Source organism: Nothobranchius furzeri, chromosome 15 (assembly GCF_043380555.1).
Source record: "Nothobranchius furzeri strain GRZ-AD chromosome 15, NfurGRZ-RIMD1, whole genome shotgun sequence".
Lineage (NCBI taxonomy): Eukaryota > Metazoa > Chordata > Actinopteri > Cyprinodontiformes > Nothobranchiidae > Nothobranchius > Nothobranchius furzeri.
In genome coordinates this window covers 48,055,581-48,078,013 of record NC_091755.1, presented here as the reverse complement: position 1 = coordinate 48,078,013, position 22,433 = coordinate 48,055,581, and the positions used below count along the sequence as shown (strand labels likewise).

At 45.3% G+C, this 22,433-nt stretch overlaps 1 protein-coding gene across 2 annotated transcripts in view; it reads left to right on the top strand.

The window, feature by feature from the left end:
* The window catches only part of arfgef2 (ADP-ribosylation factor guanine nucleotide-exchange factor 2 (brefeldin A-inhibited)), a 32,154-nt gene extending 10,750 nt beyond the window's left edge, over positions 1-21,404 (top strand). For both annotated transcript variants that reach the window (XM_054746207.2, XM_070544966.1), the window contains exons 10-39: positions 1,832-2,066; positions 2,145-2,244; positions 2,323-2,462; positions 2,534-2,642; positions 2,717-2,903; positions 3,027-3,138; positions 3,274-3,479; positions 3,551-3,635; positions 4,902-5,073; positions 5,149-5,300; positions 6,353-6,481; positions 6,580-6,738; positions 6,820-6,967; positions 7,263-7,359; positions 7,459-7,499; positions 7,576-7,745; positions 9,708-9,859; positions 10,162-10,334; positions 10,429-10,589; positions 10,674-10,804; positions 12,156-12,285; positions 12,357-12,492; positions 14,545-14,683; positions 14,836-14,893; positions 15,056-15,164; positions 15,238-15,377; positions 19,600-19,777; positions 19,907-20,045; positions 20,551-20,668; positions 21,032-21,404. In XM_054746207.2, coding sequence (XP_054602182.1) covers positions 1,832-2,066; positions 2,145-2,244; positions 2,323-2,462; positions 2,534-2,642; positions 2,717-2,903; positions 3,027-3,138; positions 3,274-3,479; positions 3,551-3,635; positions 4,902-5,073; positions 5,149-5,300; positions 6,353-6,481; positions 6,580-6,738; positions 6,820-6,967; positions 7,263-7,359; positions 7,459-7,499; positions 7,576-7,745; positions 9,708-9,859; positions 10,162-10,334; positions 10,429-10,589; positions 10,674-10,804; positions 12,156-12,285; positions 12,357-12,492; positions 14,545-14,683; positions 14,836-14,893; positions 15,056-15,164; positions 15,238-15,377; positions 19,600-19,777; positions 19,907-20,045; positions 20,551-20,668; positions 21,032-21,196 — 4,171 coding nt within the window. In that variant the 3' untranslated portion in view covers positions 21,197-21,404. The remainder of the gene's footprint in view (positions 1-1,831; positions 2,067-2,144; positions 2,245-2,322; positions 2,463-2,533; positions 2,643-2,716; positions 2,904-3,026; positions 3,139-3,273; positions 3,480-3,550; positions 3,636-4,901; positions 5,074-5,148; positions 5,301-6,352; positions 6,482-6,579; positions 6,739-6,819; positions 6,968-7,262; positions 7,360-7,458; positions 7,500-7,575; positions 7,746-9,707; positions 9,860-10,161; positions 10,335-10,428; positions 10,590-10,673; positions 10,805-12,155; positions 12,286-12,356; positions 12,493-14,544; positions 14,684-14,835; positions 14,894-15,055; positions 15,165-15,237; positions 15,378-19,599; positions 19,778-19,906; positions 20,046-20,550; positions 20,669-21,031) is intronic.
* Positions 21,405-22,433: the final 1,029 nt, after the last annotated feature.

Here is a 22,433-nt window from a genome sequence, read left to right as displayed (position 1 = left end):
AAGTCTTAAATTTGGCTCCCTTAAACCTGCAGATACCCTGCATTAGATGGGGTCCATACTAGATATGGATCTTTAATGTCTATGGTCATTAATTAAATTGTAACTCTTTAACGCTACATTTTTATTGCAGAGATTAGTTAACAGCTTCGTATTCACTCAGAGACAACAGAAGAGAGAGTTAGGTTTAAAGGTTTAAAGATTTATTACTAAACAAATTAAGCTAGACTAACTTAAACACTACATGTATGGTGTAACTAAGGTGAATGAGACGGAGAATGGTGTGATGTGGAATGTTGCTCAGAACCAGCAAATCCGAAGAAACGATTAGTTCTGATGGGAATTGAAGGTGATGTCTTCGCTCTAAGCTTTGGTTAGGAGATTCATAAACACATTTATTTGTCGGTCTACATACCCTTAGTGGAAGTCCCCGTTAGATCAGGAATGTCGAGGTCCAGCTTGACCTTTTCTGGAACCGAAGCCGGTAGGAAAAGCAGCGGTTGCCGAACAGACCAGTCTTTGAGATCCTTCCGGGTCACGATGGTTTTGTTGGCATCTAACAAGACCCAAAACTGGGTCGTGATGGTTCAGCTTTTATTCTGAAAGGAACCGTTGCAGCAGTTGTAACAGCAACAGATTTTATCCAGCTTGTCGTTGGTTCTTTCGGCTGAAGAGGAAAGTTACGGATTGGCCACTCCGACAACTTCTCTAGAACGCTTTGAACTGGCGTTAAAGATGGCGTGGGCATAGTTTTATACTTCGGATGTTTTGGTTTATCGTCAAATGAAAAGATGACAGATTTACCAAGCACCAGCAAAACCACGCCTCCATCAGATCTGGCAGATTCTGATTGGATCAGTAAAAGCAATGTGTCATGTCTTAATGCTACGTGAGATCAGTCCTAGTGGAAACATTTAAAGTCCTATTACTTATTATATTCTATAGGATTATAATAAAGTTATTAATATTTTCATTTCACAGATTGGTCACATCTTATTATTGACCAACACTTTGTTTGATTAGCTTTATTAAAATAGAGTTCTTTGATTTATTAAAAGGAGAGAGTCCATTCTTCATTCTTCTGTTGAGCTGGAAAGAAGCAGTTTATAACAAATGCATGAGACCTTGAGGCCACATCTCATGCAGACTAGTTCTGTGTCAGAGGAGAGGGGAAACCGTCATTTCATTCTGTTACAGCTGCTATAGCTACGCGACCTCAGCAAACCCCACAAGGTCTAAGTCGTTTGCAGAGATTGTGAGCCACCATTTGGTGTTTTTAGATGCTGTAAATCGTTCACCAGACATACTCCGATAACAGGTCTAAGACAGAAGAAAGAAGCGCCTCTCAAGGCGCTTCACAAGAACAATAAATTAAGAATAAAGACAAAAAAGAAGATGTCAGAGCCATAAAACTCTTGAATTAACCAACTCCAGCGTCTTTATTTCCCGGCTCTGGCGTTAGAGGTGGTTGGACATTAATACTCTTATTACATCATGTTGTTAAAATCAAGTTTTGAAAACCTTTCCTGTAAAATTCTGAGTTAAAAATGTGCATTAGCTCACTTTTATTATCATTTCCTGTTTGATTTGACATCTGTTGATGGTTCCTCGGCTGCCTTTGGCTCCAAACACAGCTTCGTGAGGTCAGCTTGGCCTTTTCCGGCCAGGTGTGACGCTCCTCTCTGGTTACTGTAACTTTAGACTCCGGACCTGTCCGTGTTAGTGGGTCAGAGTGAAACGAGCCCATCACAGCCCGGTCGTAGCTCTAGAGGTTTTCCGTTGAGATGTGTGCTTTTTTTTTCCTGTGGAGATGAGAAGTTCTTCTCCCCTGCAGGTCCCACGAGTTGCGCTCTAAGATCGTCTCCCTGCAGCTGCTGCTCTCCGTGCTGCAGGGCGCCGGGCCGGTGTTTCGCACCCACGAGATGTTTGTGAACGCCATCAAGCAGTATCTGTGCGTAGCTTTGTCCAAAAATGGCGTCTCCTCTGTGCCTGAGGTGTTTGAGCTCTCTCTGGCCATCTTCCTGACGCTCCTCTCCCACTTCAAAGTCCACCTGAAGATGCAGATCGAGGTAAAAGCAGAAGACGGACCGATCCTGTTCCCGTGGGACACCCGTGGTTTAAAAAAGACCATGTTCTCCTTGCTGCAGGTGTTTTTTCGGGAGATTTTTTTGACCATCTTGGAGACGTCGACCAGCTCCTTTGAACACAAGTGGATGGTCATCCAGGCACTGACGCGCATCTGCGCAGGTAAAGTAGGCAGCTGGACTGGACCTGGAGTTCTGGGAGAGAGGTCAGGTGGTTTCAGTGTTTTGGTTCCTCCCCCAGATGCCCAGTGCGTGGTTGACATCTACGTCAACTACGACTGCGATTTAAATGCTGCCAACATATTTGAGCGTCTCGTCAACGATTTGTCCAAAATCGCCCAGGGAAGGAGTGGTCAGGAGCTCGGGATGACGCCTCTGCAGGTCGTAGCAGCTCCTCGTAGCTCTGTATTTACAGCCCGTCTGTAAAAAACACATTTCTGTAACTCCTGCAGGAGCTGAGCCTACGCAAAAAGGGTTTGGAGTGCTTGGTGTCCATCCTCAAATGCATGGTGGAGTGGAGCAAAGACATGTACGTGAATCCTAACCTTCAAGCTAACCTGGGTAAGTGGGATGCACCGAGAGCAGAGAAGTGGAGCTCTGAATGTTTCGTTACGGCGTCTTTCATCTGTCTTCAGGTCAGGAACATCCATCCGACTGCGAGGGAGGAGAGCTGAAGCTCCCGGAGCAGACGGCGGGGCGTCGAGACAGCATCAGCTCGCTGGACTCCTCCTACTCCAGCGTCCCCGTGTCCCAGGCAGATCACCCTGAGCAGTACGAGGTTATCAAACAACAGAAGGAGATCATCGAGCACGGCATCGAACTGTGAGCTCCGCCTCCCAGCTCGGCTGGAGATCCACAGTGGTGTTAACTGTGGTCTATATGAAACATCTGTGTTCTTGTGTGGAGGAGGTCGTTTACGCTTCAGTCCATCTGTTGTCTCTGCAGCTTCAACAAGAAGCCTAAGCGTGGTGTCCAGTACCTGCAGGACCAGGGCATGCTGGGATCCACAGCTGAGGACATCGCCCAGTTCTTACACCAGGAGGACCGACTGGACACAGTGAGACCTTCAGAAACGCAGTTTATGTTGTTGTGAACCCTGTTAACGTGTGTGTGTGTGTGTGTGTGTGTGTGTGTGTGTGTGTGTGTGTGTGTGTGTGTGTGTGTGTGTGTGTGTGTGTGTGTGTGTGCGCAGACACAGGTGGGGGAGTTCCTCGGTGAGAATAACAAGTTCAACAAAGAGGTGATGTACTGCTACGTGGACCAGCTGGACTTCTGTGGTCGGGACTTTGTCTCTGCTCTGAGGACGTTCCTGGAGGGCTTCAGGCTGCCGGGGGAGGCCCAGAAGATCGACCGGCTTATGGAGAAGTTTGCTGCTCGGTACCTGGAGTGTAACCAGGGGTAAGAGGGCCCTCTGTCCAGCTGCGTGTGTTTTCAGTGGGACTGGATGCTGACGTCCTCCTCTTCTGCAGACAGACCTCGTTTGCGAGTGCGGACACCGCCTACGTGTTGGCGTACTCCATCATCATGCTCACCACCGACCTGCACAGTCCTCAGGTACAGACCGTTTGGACCATTTTCTCAGGGTTACTTTAGAAAACATCCTAGGAATAATCTGCTTTTTATTATTTAGTGGAGGACTGATCCAAGTTTTTAACCCCATCAGATAAAAAGGATTTAGTGAAATCTGAACACTGAGCTCAGACTACAGCTGATACACTTCCTAGTTAGTAGCTTCCTGTTACTAACAGAAGAAGCCAAACCGTGGAAAAACAGCTGTGGAATATCCGTGTCATGGAGAGGCATTAAGGGATGGATGCTAATAAATCAGAGCAGAAATGAGTTGTATTGTTTTGTAAATGGATCGATGTTTCTGTACTTGTGCACTTGTTCCCTAGCCCTGGTGCTCTAGGACAGCCGAACCAGAAGAACCTATGAAAAGATTTTTCCTTTTAAGGAAAGTTTTGGGCTTCTTGGCTCATTCTTAAACCGTTTTTCCATCTGTAACCCTAATCTGAGGAACTGTGTTAGTTTTTCTGTTTCTAAAGGTAAACAAATAAATAAACACCAATTCAGCATAATCGTCTTAGCTGGGGATCGATCAAAAACTCAAAAATCTAAACTTATTGTCGGTGTGCCGCTGGAATACACAATTATATATATATATATATATATAGATATAGATATATATAGATATAGATATATATATATATATATATATATATATATATATATATATATAGATATAGATATAGATATATATATATATATAGATATAGATATATATATATATATATAGATATATATATATATATATATATATATATATATAGAGATATATATATATATATATATATATATATATATATAGAGATATAGATATATGTATATATATCAATAAATTATGTACTTTTTAACAACAAATGTATTTTAAAGCGACAAAATAAAGACAGAAATGCTTTTAATAAAGAAATAAATTTTTTAAGCAAAAGAAATCTTAAAAAAAATGCTAATGTCAATCCTCACTGAATCCCTGTTCCCCGATCTTCCTTATGGATGTTTTTGCTTTCAAAATCATAATTTTAAGCTTAATCTGACATGTAAACAAAAATAAAGTTGTTCTATTATTCTAATTATATGAGAAATCTGCCAAAAATCTGTACCTGCAGGTCAGAGCTGTACAAGAACTGGATATAGGTATCAGCTCACAAAACCAACATCGGTGCATCACAGTAGATATCTCAGGTGTAGCTGTGTTGCTCTTGGACCTTTACCCCACATTAAAGGACTTGTTGATGACGTTTGTGTTTTTAATGCACGCAGGTGAAAAACAAAATGACCAAGGAGCAGTACATCAAGATGAACCGCGGTATCAACGACAGCAAAGACCTTCCCGAGGAGTACCTCTCTTCCATATACGATGAGATCGCAGGGAAGAAGATCGCCATGAAGGAGAGCAAAGAGTTTTCCATCACTCCAAAGTCCACCAAGCAGAGTGAGTTCCCGCCTCAAATGATGTCATCCTAAAAAGAGGAAGTCCTGCTGTTACTCACAAAGCGTGCTCCTGCAGGCGTGGCCAGCGAGAAGCAGCGCCGCCTGCTCTACAACATGGAGATGGAGCAGATGGCGAAAACCGCTAAAGCTCTAATGGAGGCCGTGAGCCACGCTCAGGCGCCGTTCTTCAGCGCCACACATCTGGAGCACGTCAGACCCATGTTCAAGGTAACGTTAAGGGTGACGTGGGAATTAGTTTTATAATTCAGATGTTTTGATTTATGCTCGAATCAGACTTGGACACAAATATAAACACCTCACAGACCACGCCACGCGTCAGAAAGGAAAGCTCTGATTGGAGAGACAAAGGAATGTGCCGTGTGATTTTTAACATTATGTGTGATCAGTCTAGTGTGTAGTTTAAAGTTATATTACTTATTAAAATACTTTCATAGGATTATAATATCAAGTAATTAATATTGTCATTTCAGATTGATTTAACATTGAGCTTTACATGATTATTTGGACTAACAAAGTTATTTGATTATTATTTAAGAGTTCTTCTGATCTTCTCTTGAGCTGTAGGGGGAGGCAAATAGCTAAGTTAAAACAGTTTAGATGCAGAGGCATCAAAGGCCTTGAGCAATATCTCAGGGAGATTAGTTCTTCCTGAGTAGAAAGGACCTTTAGGTGGAAAACAGTCCCTTCATGACGCTACATTAGCTTCCCCGTTCCATTGTGTGCTTTCACCGTGGCGCTGCGCTCAGTTTCAATCAGGCTGTGCAGCAGGATTTCCCCTCGTAGCGATATTTTCCATAAATCTGATTGCTTCATGCTATAGATTGTTGGAAAGCTGCTTTTATGTAATTTTAGGAACCGTTGGAATTTTTTGAATCTGATCAGCCATTCAAAAGTTATAAAACGGAGCATTTTGGATGACAAGCTCAGCACGTCTCTGAATCTGTGTTGTGATTCGTTGAGCTAAAGACGGGGAAACCCGTTGGCTATCGTAATGTCTTGTATATGCACGAAAAGCCCCATTTTTAATCTTTTCAACACTTTTGGAAATTTAATGATGTCTTGAATGGTTCAGGAATGATGGTAATGGGAAGTGCGTATGTCCAATCCCGTCTGCGGCGACAGGTTGGTAATAAGAGGGTTAAATATTTCCCTTTTAAAGGGAGTGTAATTTTCAGCACACAAAGTTCTTTACAATAAAACACAAAAATTGTACCAATATCCCAAAACAGCTCAGATTGTCTGATTTCTGTGTTTTCCAGCTGGCATGGACCCCGCTGCTTGCTGCCTTCAGCGTGGGTCTGCAGGACTGCGATGACCCAGATGTGGCCTCGCTGTGTCTGGAAGGCATTCGATGTGCCATCAGAATCGCCTGCATCTTCAGCATGCAGGTCTGGTGACAACTGTGCAACTTCTGAAGTGTCCAGACGACTCCCCGAGGAGGAAGTTGACCTTTTCCTTCTTGCCGTTCTAACCGTTAACCTTACAGCTGGAGAGAGACGCATACGTTCAAGCCTTGGCCAGGTTCACGCTGCTGACGGCCAGTTCCAGCATCACAGAGATGAAGCAGAAGAACATCGACACCATCAAGACCCTGATCACCGTTGCCCACACAGATGGGAACTACCTGGGCAACTCCTGGCATGAGGTGTAAAAGGGTTTTTCAGCTTCTAGACGTATTTTTGATTCAAAATGTTTGTACTGATAGGTAATCATCTCTGCGTTGTAGATCCTGAGGTGTATTAGTCAGCTGGAACTTGCCCAGCTGATCGGTACAGGGGTGAAGACACGCTACATCTCCGGGGTTGTTCGGGACAGGGAGGCCAGTATCAGGGGTTTACCTCCTGGTACCGAGGAGTTCATGCCTCTAGGTCTGGGTACGTTACCCCCATACTTAACCCCACTGCGCAACACTGCCACCTGTTCAGTTTCAACATCTAGCACTTGAGTAGCTCCGAAGGTTTTGGTGAAAAATACAGCAAAATATCATCTTCATGAAAGCGATAGGAGATCTGAGGAAATGTTTTAAAATGCCTGAAAAGATAAGTTGGTGAACCCAAAGCAGAGCCTTGTGGTACCCCACAAGCTAAACCTTAAAAATGTTCCAAATATCCACGCTTAATCGTCTGTTAACGTGCTGCAGAAAGGTTCAACATGTTCTTGCCATTGCAGGAAACCTGGTTGGGAGTCAGGACAAGAGACAGATGGCTCACATTCAGGAGTCAGTTGGAGAAACCAGCTCTCAGAGTGTGGTGGTGGCTGTAGATAGGTGGGGCAGATCCCTTTGTAGAAGTATCACTAAAAATGTGAATAGTAGCAGAAAATCGTCTTTGGCTTCAACTCCTGAAAGTGTCTTTTGTGTTTGCAGGATCTTCACAGGCTCCACCAGACTAGACGGAAACGCCATTGGTCCGTTTACCCCACGCCGTCTACAGCAGGGAGTTGCTTGAGGATTTGTTCATAAACACGTTTGTTTTATTTGTAGTGGACTTTGTTCGGTGGTTATGCGCCGTGTCCATGGACGAGCTGGCCTCGGCGCACCAGCCCAGGATGTTCAGCCTGCAGAAGATCGTGGAGATATCGTACTACAACATGAACCGCATCAGGCTGCAGTGGTCTCGAATATGGCAGGTTATAGGAGATCACTTCAACAAGGTCAGAAACTCTTTTCATTGTAACGGACTCATTTAGAGGCTTTCAGCTGGTCCAACACGTCTGCTGTTATTTTAGGTGTTTTCATTCTAAACGTGCAGGTGTCATGGCGGTGGTTCAAGAGGTGTTTTACCAAAAAAGACGTCAAAGTCGTGGTCATTTGTACTTGTTCGCTGGTTCTTAACTCATTCACTGCCAGCGTTTCTCACCGTTTTTACTGTTTTTTTAAGAGTGGCAGAACGTTGCGTGCTAGGATGATGTCAACAACAAAACAACCAAAACTTAGCGGAGACTCGCCTCTTACATCAGGAAGAATCCGCGCGTTTCGAGCGTTATCCGTTCTTCCATAATCCGTTGTTGAATTGTGATCGGCAGAAGCTTTTCCGGTTCGCGCCTCACTTTTTTTACAGCAGCGGCCCATAACGATCTCCTAACACATGGATGTTCTGCTTCCTGATCACGTGACGTGTGACGTACGCGGATGAAGATCGGCTTTAGAGCTGAGATGTTTGTTCTCACGGTGCGGGGGCTCGTCCGACGCCCGCACAGTAAAAACATGCTAATGATTACTTTAGTCGTCATTGGCAGTGAACGAGTCAAAAATAGAAAAATGCACGCTCAGATGATGAGCAGCATGACCCGTTGACCTTTGTCTTCATGTTTTTAACAAAAACTCAGCCAAAGTACTGAAAAGCTAGGTCCAGCTGATGATTCATCTCCCGGGTGACCTCATCGGCCTGTCACGTGGTTGTCGAGGACTTCTGTTCCACCATTCTCTACATGAGTGACTTTTTTTAAACATCCTCACAGCTGGTGTGAGTTCTGACTTTTGACCTGATCGTTGCAGGTTTGTTCTTAGCTTCCTGTCTAGTGATGCACCGATGTGACATTTTTGGGCCGATATCGATATCCGATATTGATATCACTGTTATGGCCGATAACAGATATTTGCCCATACCGATATACTGACATTAATACTTCTAAAACCAGCAGATTTTGTATAAAATTAAAATGATTAAAGCTGAATTTACCGTATTAAGTACACGCACCACACACATTTACACTCCTGAGTTCACATGACTAAACACAGAAACAAATGGAGGAAAATATCGGTTGTAGATATCGGCCCAGTTTTATTTATTGGACCGATACTGTAACGTCCAGCGATGGTCAGTTTCAGGTACAGTTTGACCTTTCAACATCTATTCAACATCTGGTATAACAGGAGACACAAGACTAAATGAGCCCGCCTTCATACCAGCTGGAGCTCACAGACTCTGCAGCTCTGACAACAGATAACGACACGTCAACAATAACCTTCTTCCCCAAGGCCTCCACATGAGGAGCACTCCAGCTCGGATCAGTTGCTAAATTCAAGAATGATTTCCTAAATCAATAGGAACTTCTTCCATGGCTTATACTATAGATAATCATAAAATAAACGTTTGATTATCGCTACTTATAACAATTATATTATAATGAAATGCCTCATTAATCTGTGCTCCATGATTGAAGTTTGAAATGAATGTTGCGTCTACAATGACTGCAATGTGGTTCCGCGTGTTTTGTGGTGAGGTCGTAACATCTGCACTCGCACCATAACAAGTAAGGTTACGTTAAACTCTGACACATAAATGCTCTTTTACCCAGTCAGAACCGACCAGATCCGGTGAAAGGAGGCGTGTTTCTGAGTTGTCAGAGCTGCAGAGTCTGTGAGCTCCAGCTGGTATGAAGAAAATGACCGACACCAGCCGATACCAACATTAATGCCGATATATTGTCCATCCCTGTTCCTGTCAGTAGCTTCATTTGGCCCGAGCTCCACCTTCTGACACTATTCATCTGTTTATGACGTTTGGTGGTCCAGCTGCTTTTGACTGAAGGCGTGCGCCGGGGGGGGGGGGGGTAATGGTGGTAACCATAGTAACGGTGGAGTGTGAGTAATGGCGTGTGGACCGGTTGTAGGTGGGCTGCAACTCTAACGAGGACGTCGCCATCTTTGCCGTGGACTCGCTGAGGCAGCTTTCCATGAAGTTTTTGGAGAAAGGAGAACTGGCCAACTTCCGCTTCCAGAAGGACTTCCTCCGGCCTTTCGAGCACATCATGAAGAAGAACAGGTAACAGCGAATCAGCCATTAAAAACGTTAGCTTTGTGGTGGTCTTCCAGCTTTTAAATCGGCGACATTCTTATCGCTGCCACCGAAAGTCTAGAAACGTTTTTGCTTCTTTGTTTGCAAAACATCTCAACGACCACTGGATGGACTTCAATGAGACTTCAGGTGTTCGGTGGATCTACGAGTCATTCGCCTTGGCCGGCAGCTCGATTAAAGATGGCTGCCACAGCACAACACAGAAATGGCTCCAACTCCTTTTATCCTGGTTTCCTGTCGACTGTAAAAGTCCTGATCTGCTTCCTCAGGTCCCCCACCATCAGAGACATGGTGATCAGGTGTGTGGCTCAGATGGTCAACTCCCAGGCGGCCAACATCCGTTCTGGTTGGAAGAACATCTTCTCCGTGTTTCATCAAGCTGCCGCCGACCACGATGAGACTATAGTGGAGCTGGCGTTCCAGACGACCGGGCACATCGTCGGTGAGCAGCGGTAGCACCTGGAGGTGCTCTGGGTCTTGTGTGGAGAAGACGGAAGTCTCGCATTTTAACTCGTTTCTTTCCTGCTCTTCTTTAGTGAACACGTTCAAGGAGCACTTTGCAGCTGCCATCGACTCGTTTCAGGATGCCGTGAAGTGTTTGTCAGAGTTTGTGTGCAACGCGGCGTTTCCTGACACCAGCATGGAGGCCATCAGACTCATCCGGCACTGTGCTAAATACGTCTCCGAGCGGCCGCAGGTTATTTCTCTTGTCTGGTTCATTCGTTCCGCTCCTCGTTTCTTTGATTTCATGACCAAGATGTGCGTTTGTGTTCCTGACCAGGCCCTGAGGGAGTACACCAGCGATGACATGAATGTCGCCCCTGGCGATCGGGTCTGGGTCCGCGGCTGGTTCCCCATCCTGTTCGAGCTCTCGTGCATCATCAACCGATGCAAGCTCGATGTTCGGACCAGGTAGCACATCGGATCGGGTTTCCTTGTTTAGCTGTTAAGGCAAACATTTATTTAAACTAAACACGGAGATGCGATTCACACCTTTAGAGTCGGTTCAACGGGTGCTTGAAATCCTTGAAAGTGCTTGAATGTTTACCAGGTTTTGAAATTGCACAATCAACCTAATCAGTAACCGGTCTGAGATTTAAACGGTAAATTTTTTAGACTGTGAATGCATCATTTCCAAGCAGCAATATAAAAAGTGGCCATTTTTTTCTGCTGGTGAACTCACCAGAGCTAAATCGTCCCAAAATACACCAAAATCAGTCCGAGCGGCACAAGAACCCGTATCGGCCCTCAGAACCAGTCGGTGCCTCTCCATTTGAAACGCTTAACCAAAGAAAATTGGTTTTGGAACAATAAAAAATGGTCTGTATTTGATACAGCGCCTTCTAGAGTCCTGGAACCCCCCAAGGCGCTTTACAACACAATCAGTCATTCATCCATTCACACACTGGTGGGGATGAGCTACCATGTAGCCACAGCTGCCCTGGGGCACACTGACAGAGGCGAGGCTGCCGAGCACTGGCGCCACCGGTCCCTCCGACCACCACCAGCAGGCAACGTGGGTTAAGTGTCTTGCCCAAGGGCACAGCGACAGACTGAGCGGGGCTCGAACCTGCAACCTTCCGATTACGGGGCGAGCTCTTAGCTCCTGTGCCGCCGTCGCCCATACATAACATTTCCTCTCATACGTTTTTATTAGTTTGTTGGTGTTTTTTAAACCATCTCCAGGGCTCGTGTTAAAGACACGAGAAATCAGAGAAGATTCACTTCTCACGAGTCCGCCGGAAATCATGTTTGTTTTTATTCACAGACCTTTTAAAAGTTGTCAGAACTCTCAAACAGCCAATAGTTTTTATTAAAATCTCTTTTGTTTAGCCTGAAAACCTTAAAAATGCTTGATTTTTTGTATTTAAAGTAGCTTAAGAGACCTGGAACTTGAATGGTGAGAAGCCGACTCCCGGTTGAAGATGAAACTCTTGCAGCTTTTAGAAACACGACTTTCCCGCGTCTCAGTGTGAGACGACGCCGTTTGTTTATTTAGGTTCTTTTTTATTCATATTTTCAAAGCATAAGAAATGTAAATGAATGTTTATTGATACATTTTAAGTATTTAGTTTGCATTTTGTTCCTATCAACAAACATCAGAAGAAATAATATTGTCTTGCTCATCATCTCCGGTTCTTTTAAAGCCCCTGAAAACGTTTGAAGGTTCATCTAGATGACACAAGAACAGATTTCAGAGGCGTTTGCGTTTATTATCTTTTGTCACCAAAACTGATGCCTTATAATATAATTTCTGCTTCAGAGGTCTAACTGTGATGTTTGAGATCATGAAAAGTTACGGCCACACCTTTGAGAAGCACTGGTGGCACGACCTCTTCAGAATCGTCTTTCGCATCTTCGACAACATGAAGCTCCCGGAACAGCAGACCGAGGTCAGACTTCTGGTATAAGGAGAGGATGGTAACAGAAATGTGCTGATGTTTGACGCCTCGTTTGCCTCCAGAAAACCGAGTGGATGACGACGACGTGTAACCACGCCCTGTACGCCATCTGCGACGTGTTCACGCAGTTTTACGAGCCGCTCAGCGAGATCCTGCTGGAGGACATTTTTACTCAGCTGCAGTGGTGCGTCAAGCAAGGTGAGACTCCTTACCGAAACATCTGGAGATCTTGAGTCTGTGACTGAACATAATTAGTGCGTCCTAAAATAAACCCCTAATCTTTACCCCTTTAAAGCGTGAAATACAGATAAATAATAAAAATCTAGTTTTTAGCCTGATGTCAGTAAAACCGCTTTGAAATAACCAGTTTTATTTTATTATGTTATTAAATAAGTTTAAAGAGCAAGTCACCCCCAAATCAACTTTTTTTGTGATAAACTACATAAACGCGTGTCTAATCGTGCTGCAGACACGTGTCGTCAGTAGTTTTGCACTTCAGTGGATTTTAGTTAAAATTGTAATTTTCTGCCTGAAACTGTCAGTGTTGTGCCGTTGTCAGGTAAAAACTCTTCACTGCATTTGAATTTAAATCTGTCACCGCTATTGGCTAAGAGGTGTGCTATGAGGTAAACTGGTACATTGTGATGTCACAATGTCGTGTGTCTGTGTATTTGTTAGTGGCTCCGCCCTCTCGGTCTGCTAGGCAACATTTGTTGCATTTTTCAAACATGAAGTGGGAGTGAAGCACGCTTCTTGTAAGGGGTGACTTGCTCTTTAACAGTAATAAAAAATAAAATTGGCGCTTCCCTCCTGTAGCTCCTCCACCAGGGGGCAGTAGACTGGATGCGATGCTCCATCTGGAGGCTGTAAGGCCAGAGGTTCTAGAATTCTTTACATCTTGAATTTCATACTTAAAAAATGGATTAAACCTCTTGGGCAAGAGTGTGTTTTAATTATTTCAGTGAGGAAAAATTACCCTTTCATGTGCCTGAAGGGGGCGGGGCTTACAGAAGTGCGCCTTTGTTTTTGGCTTCAGCTTCCAACATCCAGTTGGAAGTCTAGAAAATTCAGGGTTCTTCCAGGTGCTTGAAATGTTTGAAAGCGCTTGAATCCAGTCGTGTCCAATGAGAATCATCAGTGAAATGATCGTTTTGAGCTTACTGGAGAAACCTTTCTCTTTATTCTGATTTTAATTTAAGAAGCAAAAACAAGAAAATCCACGTTATGTTATTTCAGATTTTTACGTTGGCTGTTGTAGTTGGTCCCTGTGTTGTCGCCACAGGGAGGCGCTAGGAAATCGGGATTCGTTCACCTTGAAAGGGCCTGAATTTGAGTTTGGCTGAATGGAATGGTTGGGGTGAATCTCTGCTACGTTTACACTAAATGTTAGCTCAATATCTGTTAAACAGGCTGAGCTGTTGACATTTTGTGTTTGCTAATGCTAGTTAGCGGTAGCAGCCATCTTGAGCAGAGTTAAAATGAGACTTGGGCCCAATCGCAGTCCTCGCACTGCGCCCGGCGGTCTTCAGACCGGGAGCATCGCGTAAGCACAGCAACACATGCTGGTCGCTGTGGTACTTTTTTTTAAGCCTTTATTAACAGCTTTCAAACAAACAATTATTTGAGAAAAACTTATATTCACTGCTGCTTTGTCTAAAAGTTTCAGAGCATCAGCTGATCGTCCTAAAATGAACGACTTCCATTAGAAAATGCATATTTTCAGAAGAGGCGCTTGAGCCTTCTAGGGTTGGGCATCGTTTGATTTTGAACGATTCCGATTCCAATTCCTCGTTTCGATTCTGGTTCCGATCAATTCCCGATACTGATTCTTTCAAGACGTAACATGTTTTACATGAGCCAGCTAACCACAGGTCCTACTTGATGAAATAATCTGAACGTCAACATGAATTTTATTCTGTGTACAACAGCTGGTGTGTTCAGCTCTGAAAAGCATCGATCACAATTTGCAGATCACGTTTAGCTTTCACGGAGATCGGCTGCGGATTGCTCTTCCGTCGGCATTCGAGGAATCGAAGTAAAAAAACTTTGAACGATTCTGGGAAAAATGAACAGTTGGAACCGGTTCCAATCGATGCTCGATGCCCAACCCTACGAGTCCTCACCCAAGTACGCATCAAGGGTGCAAAAGGGCCGTGGTCAACGTCTGCACTCGAGAGTCAGGACACCCGGATGAGCACACGTCGGGATCTCTCGTAGAGAACTCAGAAGTCTCTCGTCTCCCGACTGCAGATAACGAGCAGCTGGCCCGGTCGGGAACTAACTGTCTGGAGAACCTGGTGATCCTGAACGGGGAGAAGTTCAGCCCAGAAGTCTGGAACGTCACCTGCTCGTGCATGCTGGAGATTTTCCAAAACACCAGCCCTCACGTGTGAGTGTCGGTTCCCTCCTCATCGGGTTTTAGAGACGGTCGGGTGCATGGAGGCTTTACCAGCATTGCTGTTGAACGTTGGCGCCTCTCAGAGCTGTGACGGATGCATCGCCTGATTCTCAACCTGCCGCCATGTTTGTTTTCCACGTCAGGTTGTTGACTTGGCGACCGGCCGGACAAGACGAGGAAGCTGCAGACGGGAAGCACTTTGTAAGCAAACCATCTCGTACATCGCTAGAGTAACTGCTTTAATCCAGTTAAAAATGTTGGGATCCATCCATCCATGCGTTCTCTTCCACTTATCCGGAGTCGGGTCGCGGGGGCAACAGCTGCAGTCGGGGTTGTGATCATGTTTTTACTTTTCGTCTCCAGGATGCAGATTTCGACAGCCAGTCTCAGAGCAGCTACGACAGAGCTCTGTCCGAGAGAGGACACAGCCAGATGTCCAGCGACGACACCTGGAAGGGCAGATCCAACGCCAGTGAGTTTAATAAAGCCGCACACGCCTCCGATCGTTCCGATGGTGAGTCATTTAAACCTTAATCCCTCCCCAGGAGTCTCAGACCAGAGGCTGTTTGCAGGGCTGCTGATTAAATGTGTCGTGCAGCTCGAGCTCATCCAGACTGTAGACAACATCGTCTTCTTCCCAGCAACCAGCAAGAAGGAGGATGCTGAAAACATGGCTGCAGCGCAGGTAGTCACGCAGAAGACCCTCACCTTCGAGGGTGTGTCATGGTGTCAAAGTTCAGCCTACGTGCTAACCTGCAGAAACAGCAGAAGAAAACCTGCTGGGGACTCATTTAACCTGGAAGAGCTTTCTCCTGCTCGCTGACTAACGGGCTCGACACACGGGAGGCGACGTCGCCTCTCCATTCATGTTCAATGAGACATGCGATAATCGCGGGTCTCCCACCTACTACGCGAAACGCGCGCGTGAAATTTTGCGCTCGTGCACGTGGCGTGCACAGGCGACCCAGAAAGTTGAAATATTTTCAACTTTTCATCGCCGTCGCTCGGACGAGGACCGACCAACGGAGGTTTCATTCACTGACCAATGAGCGGAGAGGATGCTCTCCGAGTGTACACGTAATAAGAAAATACACCCACCTAAAGGTGGAACACCAGACTAATACTGAACAGGCGTTCCTAATAGTCCTTTAGGTGAGTGTATATGAAAATATAATTATTGTTTATCATTAACTTACCTTAGACGGATAGCAAGTCGTTCTTCTGGGCTTTGTAGGAGCCAAGAGCTGCGTTTGTGTACGAGATGTTTAACATCCTGTCTTCAGTCCAGTTTGCATAATTTCCAGTGAGACTAACATTTATCTGAATGTTTATCGGGAAGTCAAGAGCAGCGGATGGTTCCTGTCTCGTTGCACGGGTTGCTGGGAAAGACTCCCCAAACAGTTTCCAATTCATGTGTATGTGAGACCCATTTCCTAAGCCATGCAGAAGTGACGTCAGTAAAAAGTATAACTGGGGTCGCATCTTCGGTGTAAGCGGGCTTTTTCTGAGATCCAGCCGGCGGCCCGTTGCGTTCTGGCTGAACGCTGTCCCGAGTTACTGGTGGTGTGTTGCTGAACTGTACAAATAAACCGCCCCACGCTGTAAGGACACAGTTGTCTCATTCTCTTGTGTTTTGATGAGGAAAAGAACCGCAGCTTATAGACCCTTTTACTGTGTGTAAACAATATGACGTCATGTTTCAGGCTTTATCAAGCTACGCTGCGGGGTTATCACCGGCAAATCTTGAATGTTATATTATTAACCTCACTTTAACGAATGGCAACAGACTCCCGGATCCCTGTGGCATTACGGAATGGGTGGAAGATGTAGGTGCGTGGCCCGATATACAGGTGCTGGCCAGTAAATTAGAATATCATCAAAAGGTTGAAAATATTTCAGTAATTCCATTCAAAACGTGAAACTTGTACATTATATTCATGCAATGCACACAGACCAATGTATTTCCAATGTTCATTACATTTAAATTTGATATTCATAAGTGACAACTAATGAAAACTCCAAATTTGGTATCTCAAAAAATTAGAATATTCTGAAAAGGCTGAATATAGAAGACACCTGCTGCCACTCTAATCAGCTGATTTACTCAAAACACCTGCAAAGGCCTTTAAAAGGTCCCTCAGTCTTGTTTTGAAGGCATCACAATCATGGGGAAGACTTCTGACTTAACAGCTGTCCAAAAGACAATCATTGACACCTTGCACAAGGAGGGCAAGACACAAAAGGTGATTGCTAAAGAAGCTGGCTGTTCGCAGAGCTCTGTGTCCAAGCACATTAACAGACAGGCGAAGGGACGGAAAAAATGTGGTAGAAAAAAGTGTACAAGCTCTAGGGATAACCGCACCCTGCAGAGAATTGTGACGACAAACCCATTCAAAAATGTGGGGGAGATCCACAAAGAGTGGACTGCAGCTGGAGTCAGCGCTTCAAGAACCACCACGAGGAGACTCATGAAAGACATGGGATTCAGGTGTCGCATTCCGTGTGTCAAGCCACTCTTGAACAAGAAACAGCGCAAGAAGCGTCTCGCCTGGGCCAAGGACAAAAAGGACTGGACTGATGCTGAGTGGTCCAAAGTTATGTTTTCTGATGAAAGCAAGTTCTGCATTTCCTTTGGAAATCAAGGACCCAGAGTCTGGAGGAAGAGCGGAGAAGCACAGAATCCACGTTGCATGAGGTCCAGTGTAAAGTTTCCACCGTCAGTGATGGTGTGGGGTGCCATGTCATCTGCCGGTGTTGGCCCACTCTGTTTCCTGAGGTCCAGGGTCAATGCAGCCGTCTACCAGGAAGTTTTAGAGCACTTCATGCTTCCTGCTGCTGACCAACTTTATGGGGATGCAGACTTCACCTTTCAACTGGACTTGGCACCTGCACACAGTGCCAAAACCACCAGCACCTGGTTCAAGGACCATGGTATCCCTGTCCTTGATTGGCCAGCAAACTCGCCTGACCTTAACCCCATAGAAAATCTATGGGGTATTGTGAAGCGGAGGATGCAATACGCTAGACCCAACAATGCAGAGGAGCTGAAGACGACTATCAGAGCAACCTGGGCTCTCATAACACCTGAGCAGTGCCACAGACTGATCGAGTCCATGCCACGCCGCATTACTGCAGTTATTGAGGCAAAAGGAGCCCCGACTAAGTATTGAGTGCTATACATGCACATTCTTTTCATGTTCATTCTTTTCAGTTGGCCAACATTAGAGAAACAAACATTTTTTCATTGGCCTTTAGAATATTCTAATTTTCTGAGATACCAGATTTGATGTTTTCATTGGTTGTCACCTATAAATATCAAAATTAAACGTAATAAACATCGGAAATACATTGGTCTGTGTGCATTGCATGAATATAATGTACAAGTTTCACGTTTTGAATGGAATTACTGAAATATTTTCAACCTTTTGATGATATTCTAATTTACTGGCCAGCACCTGTATATACGTTTTAGTGGAGAGGCCCAGTAAGTACACACGTGAGAAGCTACGGGCATACAAATCGTTAGATGCATACAACTATGTTGTCTGTGGCCACGTACAGAAAGTAAAATATCACGACATAGACTCTGAGTTTTGAATCTTGAAGGCAGAAGTCCTTCCTAGCCAAAGACAAGGACACAAGACTGCTACGTACGAGGCTTGGGTCATAGTAAACAAACCAGAGAACTATGTCTTCACAGCCAACTGTACCTGCATGGCAGGGTGAGTATAGCATAGGTTTCTTTTTTTAGCGTGCTCAGAGTACAATCGTGTTAATTTTAGAGAAATACAGTTTATACTAATATGCAGTGGGAAAATACAGATGAATTAGAATGAAATGTTAATTTGGAGCATGAAATAAAGCGTATAAATTTGTTTAATTCTGTCATTTTGATGTTCCAGACTTGGGTCATGCTGCCGCCACGCAGCAGCAATTTTATTCAAAGTTGAGCTTTGTGTTAGGATGGGAAAAACAGAAAAGGCAGCAGTTACATCTCAGTAGAACACACGTTAACCAGCTTTCTGGTGTAATCTTAGTACATAATTACCTTACCTGATATAAAATGGGCGCTACAAACTCGAGCATTTCGGATCGTGTTTTCAGTCCAGTTTTCATCAACCCTTTTGATGGCCTGCAGCCACAGACGCCTCCGGTTTTGTTGAAATGGATGTGCTCCCTTCGGAATTCTGTAAAGTTTCAGTCCACTGCTTGAAGAGAAGCGATTCTGGCATCCATACACGCAACAACCCGACATTTTTATGTGCTCAGAAATTCAAAACAAAGGGTTTAAAACGCTGTTTTAGTATCGAGTGTGAATGAGGAAGCCTTCACTCTCGTTGCCAGGCTGCGCGCGCAACTTTTGATGACGTAGGTCGTAAAAGGGTTCTCTCATGTTTGTGTGAATCTTCTCTATCGTTGGGGTTACCAGGGTGAGAAGATGGACAAGTAGCTCTGGACTGAGGCGACGGTAGGTCCGGAGTTGATCAGGACTATCCTTGAGGTCCCTCATAAATGATGGTTTTCTCCGTTTCTTTCTCTGGTTTGTAACACGGGACGAACCCATTCTTGTTTGTTTTTTTTATAGTAAAATCAGAAGTAAGATTTCACATAACTCTAGCAGCACCTTGTGACGCATCACATGTACCGCGTTTTTAACTCTGAACCGCTTAAATAACCTTAACTCCCTCCAACCTGACACAGCCAATCAAAACAACGGAAGGTTCGATTTCGCCATGGAACAGAACGCGTTGGCGGCTTTGCCGCTGCCGCGGGTCGCCTCCCGCGTGTCGAGCCCATGACTCGGTTCAAACCCTAACTCTGTTACGGTTAGAGGTCACTAACCCTAACTACGTTCTCCAGTCGGGGATGGACGCCTTCTTGCACTTAGCAGTTCAAATGTCTTCCAGAGAGATGCTCTGGAGGAGTCGGAGGCTGACTGGGAGGATTCCAGACCGGATCAGGGCATGTACCGACACATGACCTCAGCTCACCTCTTCAAGCTGCTGGACTGTCTGCTGGAGTCGCACAACTTTGCCAAGGACTTCAACTCCAACAACGAGCAGAGGACGGCTCTCTGGAGGGCGGGTAAGCCGCTGCAGGCCTCGCTGTTCCTCTGGTTCATGAGATCGGTGTTGGATCGTGGAAAAAGGAGAAGTTCAGGCGTAGAGACTCCCGTGCATTCACTTTAATGGCAGGTGTCCTCTCTGCTCGCAGGCTTTAAGGGGAAATCGAAGCCCAACTTGTTGAAGCAGGAAACCAGCAGCCTCGCCTGCAGCCTCAGGATCTTGTTTAAGATGTACTCCGACCTGAAGCTGCAGGACTCGTGGCCCGACATCCAAACACGCCTGCTGCTGTGAGTACTGACCTGCAGCGTGTCGTCAAAGCATGAGGCTGAAGTCCGGCGGGGGGGGGGGCTGTTTTAGCCTGGATGATTTGCTGAAGCTGTGACTGAGTTCTGCTGTCAGCAGTACCGGGTCTGCAGATAAAAACTGGGTTTGTGGAGACACAGGAAGATGTCAGCAGGAGCAGCTTCGTGCCTTAAAGATGTCGTTTTAACAGATGTGAGGAAAAAAGCTGAATTATGTCGTCCTTGATTGATTTATTGTTGCCAGCTCTCTGGTGGATGAGCAGGACTCCAACATCTGGCTAGTTCATGACCGCGTGGGTTTAAGTGACCCGCCTCGCTGGTCACGGGTCTGCTGCGAGTCACGACCGCGATCGTGCTGAAGTCTGGTTTATTAGCCGCCGCGTTAAGCTAGTTTGATTTGCTAACTGCAAACTCATTAGAGTAATGTTTGTTTCATGTGTGTGCGTGCGTGCGTGTGTGTGCGCGTGCGTGTGTGTTTTTCCTGGTTCAGAGTGTGTACCGAAGCTCTGAGCTACTTCATCAGTCTGACCTCAGAGAGCCACCGAGAGGCGTGGAACAGCCTGCTGATGCTGCTGCTCACCAGAACACTACGGCTGCCCGACGGCAAGGCACGAACACACACACACACACACACACACACACACACACACACACACGTGTTCCATAGAGGAGAGCTGGATTATGATACATCCATCCATTAACGTGTTTTTGTGGTACTAAACCTCATCACTGACGACTCTTGGCCCTCCCCACGACTCGGTTCTTCCAGAGCACCTCAGGCCAAAGCGATTACAGATTATAGATCACATATTAAAGATATGATTGAAGAAGCAACTTGTGATGGTTCGACATGCATGACCACCCGGTGTTGTTGGGATTTAGCTGGTTCTGGACGGAGACCTGCTCCGAAAGCAGCTGAAACACTTTATTCTGGGACTTTGTTGTTTAACGCTCATCTCTGTCCTCCGTAGTTTAAGCCCCATGCTTCCTGTTACTACCCCCACCTGTGTGAAATGATGCAGTTCGACCTGATCCCGGAGCTGCGGGCCGTCCTCCGGCGCTTCTTCCTGCGCATCGGCTCCGTCTTCCAGATCGCCGCTCCTGAGGGGGCGCCCACCCGGACTCCCTCCTCCTAGGCAGAATCCAGGTGATGCTGTGGATCCGTAGAGAGGAAACCTGAAGGTGGACCTGATACTTGAGAATCTTTCCTCCCTTCTGCTGGTCCGGATCCGAGACGGAGACAAAGTCCGGAGGAGGTTGTGGGTCTTGGTTCAGGACTTGGCATCTTCTCTCGGGGATGAGCAGCTCTGTGACCGGCGCTTCCTGCTGACTGTCGTCTTTCATCCTACAGCGACCAGAACAAGAAGGAAAAACGACTCTAATATAATTTATTGTTGCAGATCCTGTTGCCCCACTTTTCTTTTCCGCTCTAAAAACAAATGAAGCCTTCGGTCCGATTGGCTTTTTGCCAACTGTGCCTGTTAGCAACGGATGATTCTCCACGTGACCGTCGCATCTGTATGAGCCTGACTGAAGCTGCAGGCGACGCGTCAACGATCACCCCGGCTCATCCTGTCCTCTCTCACACGCCCCAGTGAATTTTTACTTATTCGTTGTTTCTCGTTTGCAGTAATTTGATTATTTCCCCACTAAAATCACTTATTTACATCAAAGAGTTTTACTGGTGAAAAAAATGGCTGCTTCCTCCCTCCAGATCTCCCATCAGAACCATTATTCTCTCTTTTGCACACCCGTTAGTGACGTTTTGCTCTCATTAACCACGACTAGGATAGCCTGTCAGTGTTGGCTCTCTGTAGTGATAGTTTCACACCAACAGGATGAATATCTGCATCCCTCTGGAACGTTTTTCATGCCTTTTTGTTCTTCGATGAAGGATGTAAGTAATTATTGAAAGTGCATTTAAATATTTTTTGAAAAGCATTCCTTCCCTCGCCACTATGGATGTCTACTTTTCTCCCCTGAAGTCGGGGAAAACTATAAATATATATATATTATAAATGAAAAAGTACAGACTGTAAAGTTTTCCATGTAAGATACATAAAACTGAAAGTGCTCTACAGTTCTATACATAATATTGTGATGTAATCTTCCAGGTATTTGGTGAAGTAATCAATAAACCTGAATTCTGGTCTGTTCCACTTATTCCTGCTTTCAGGGTGTTGATTATAAACTTGAGAGGATTTTCATCAAGATTTCAGAAAGTGTCCGTTAAATGGAAAATGAAACGATAGAGACTCACGAAACTTATTTATTTTTGCCTTACAGGCTTGAATAGATGGTTTTATGGAAAAAAACCTGAAACTGGTTTGTTTCAAAACAGGAAAAGATGTTAAATATAGCTATGAGTTGACA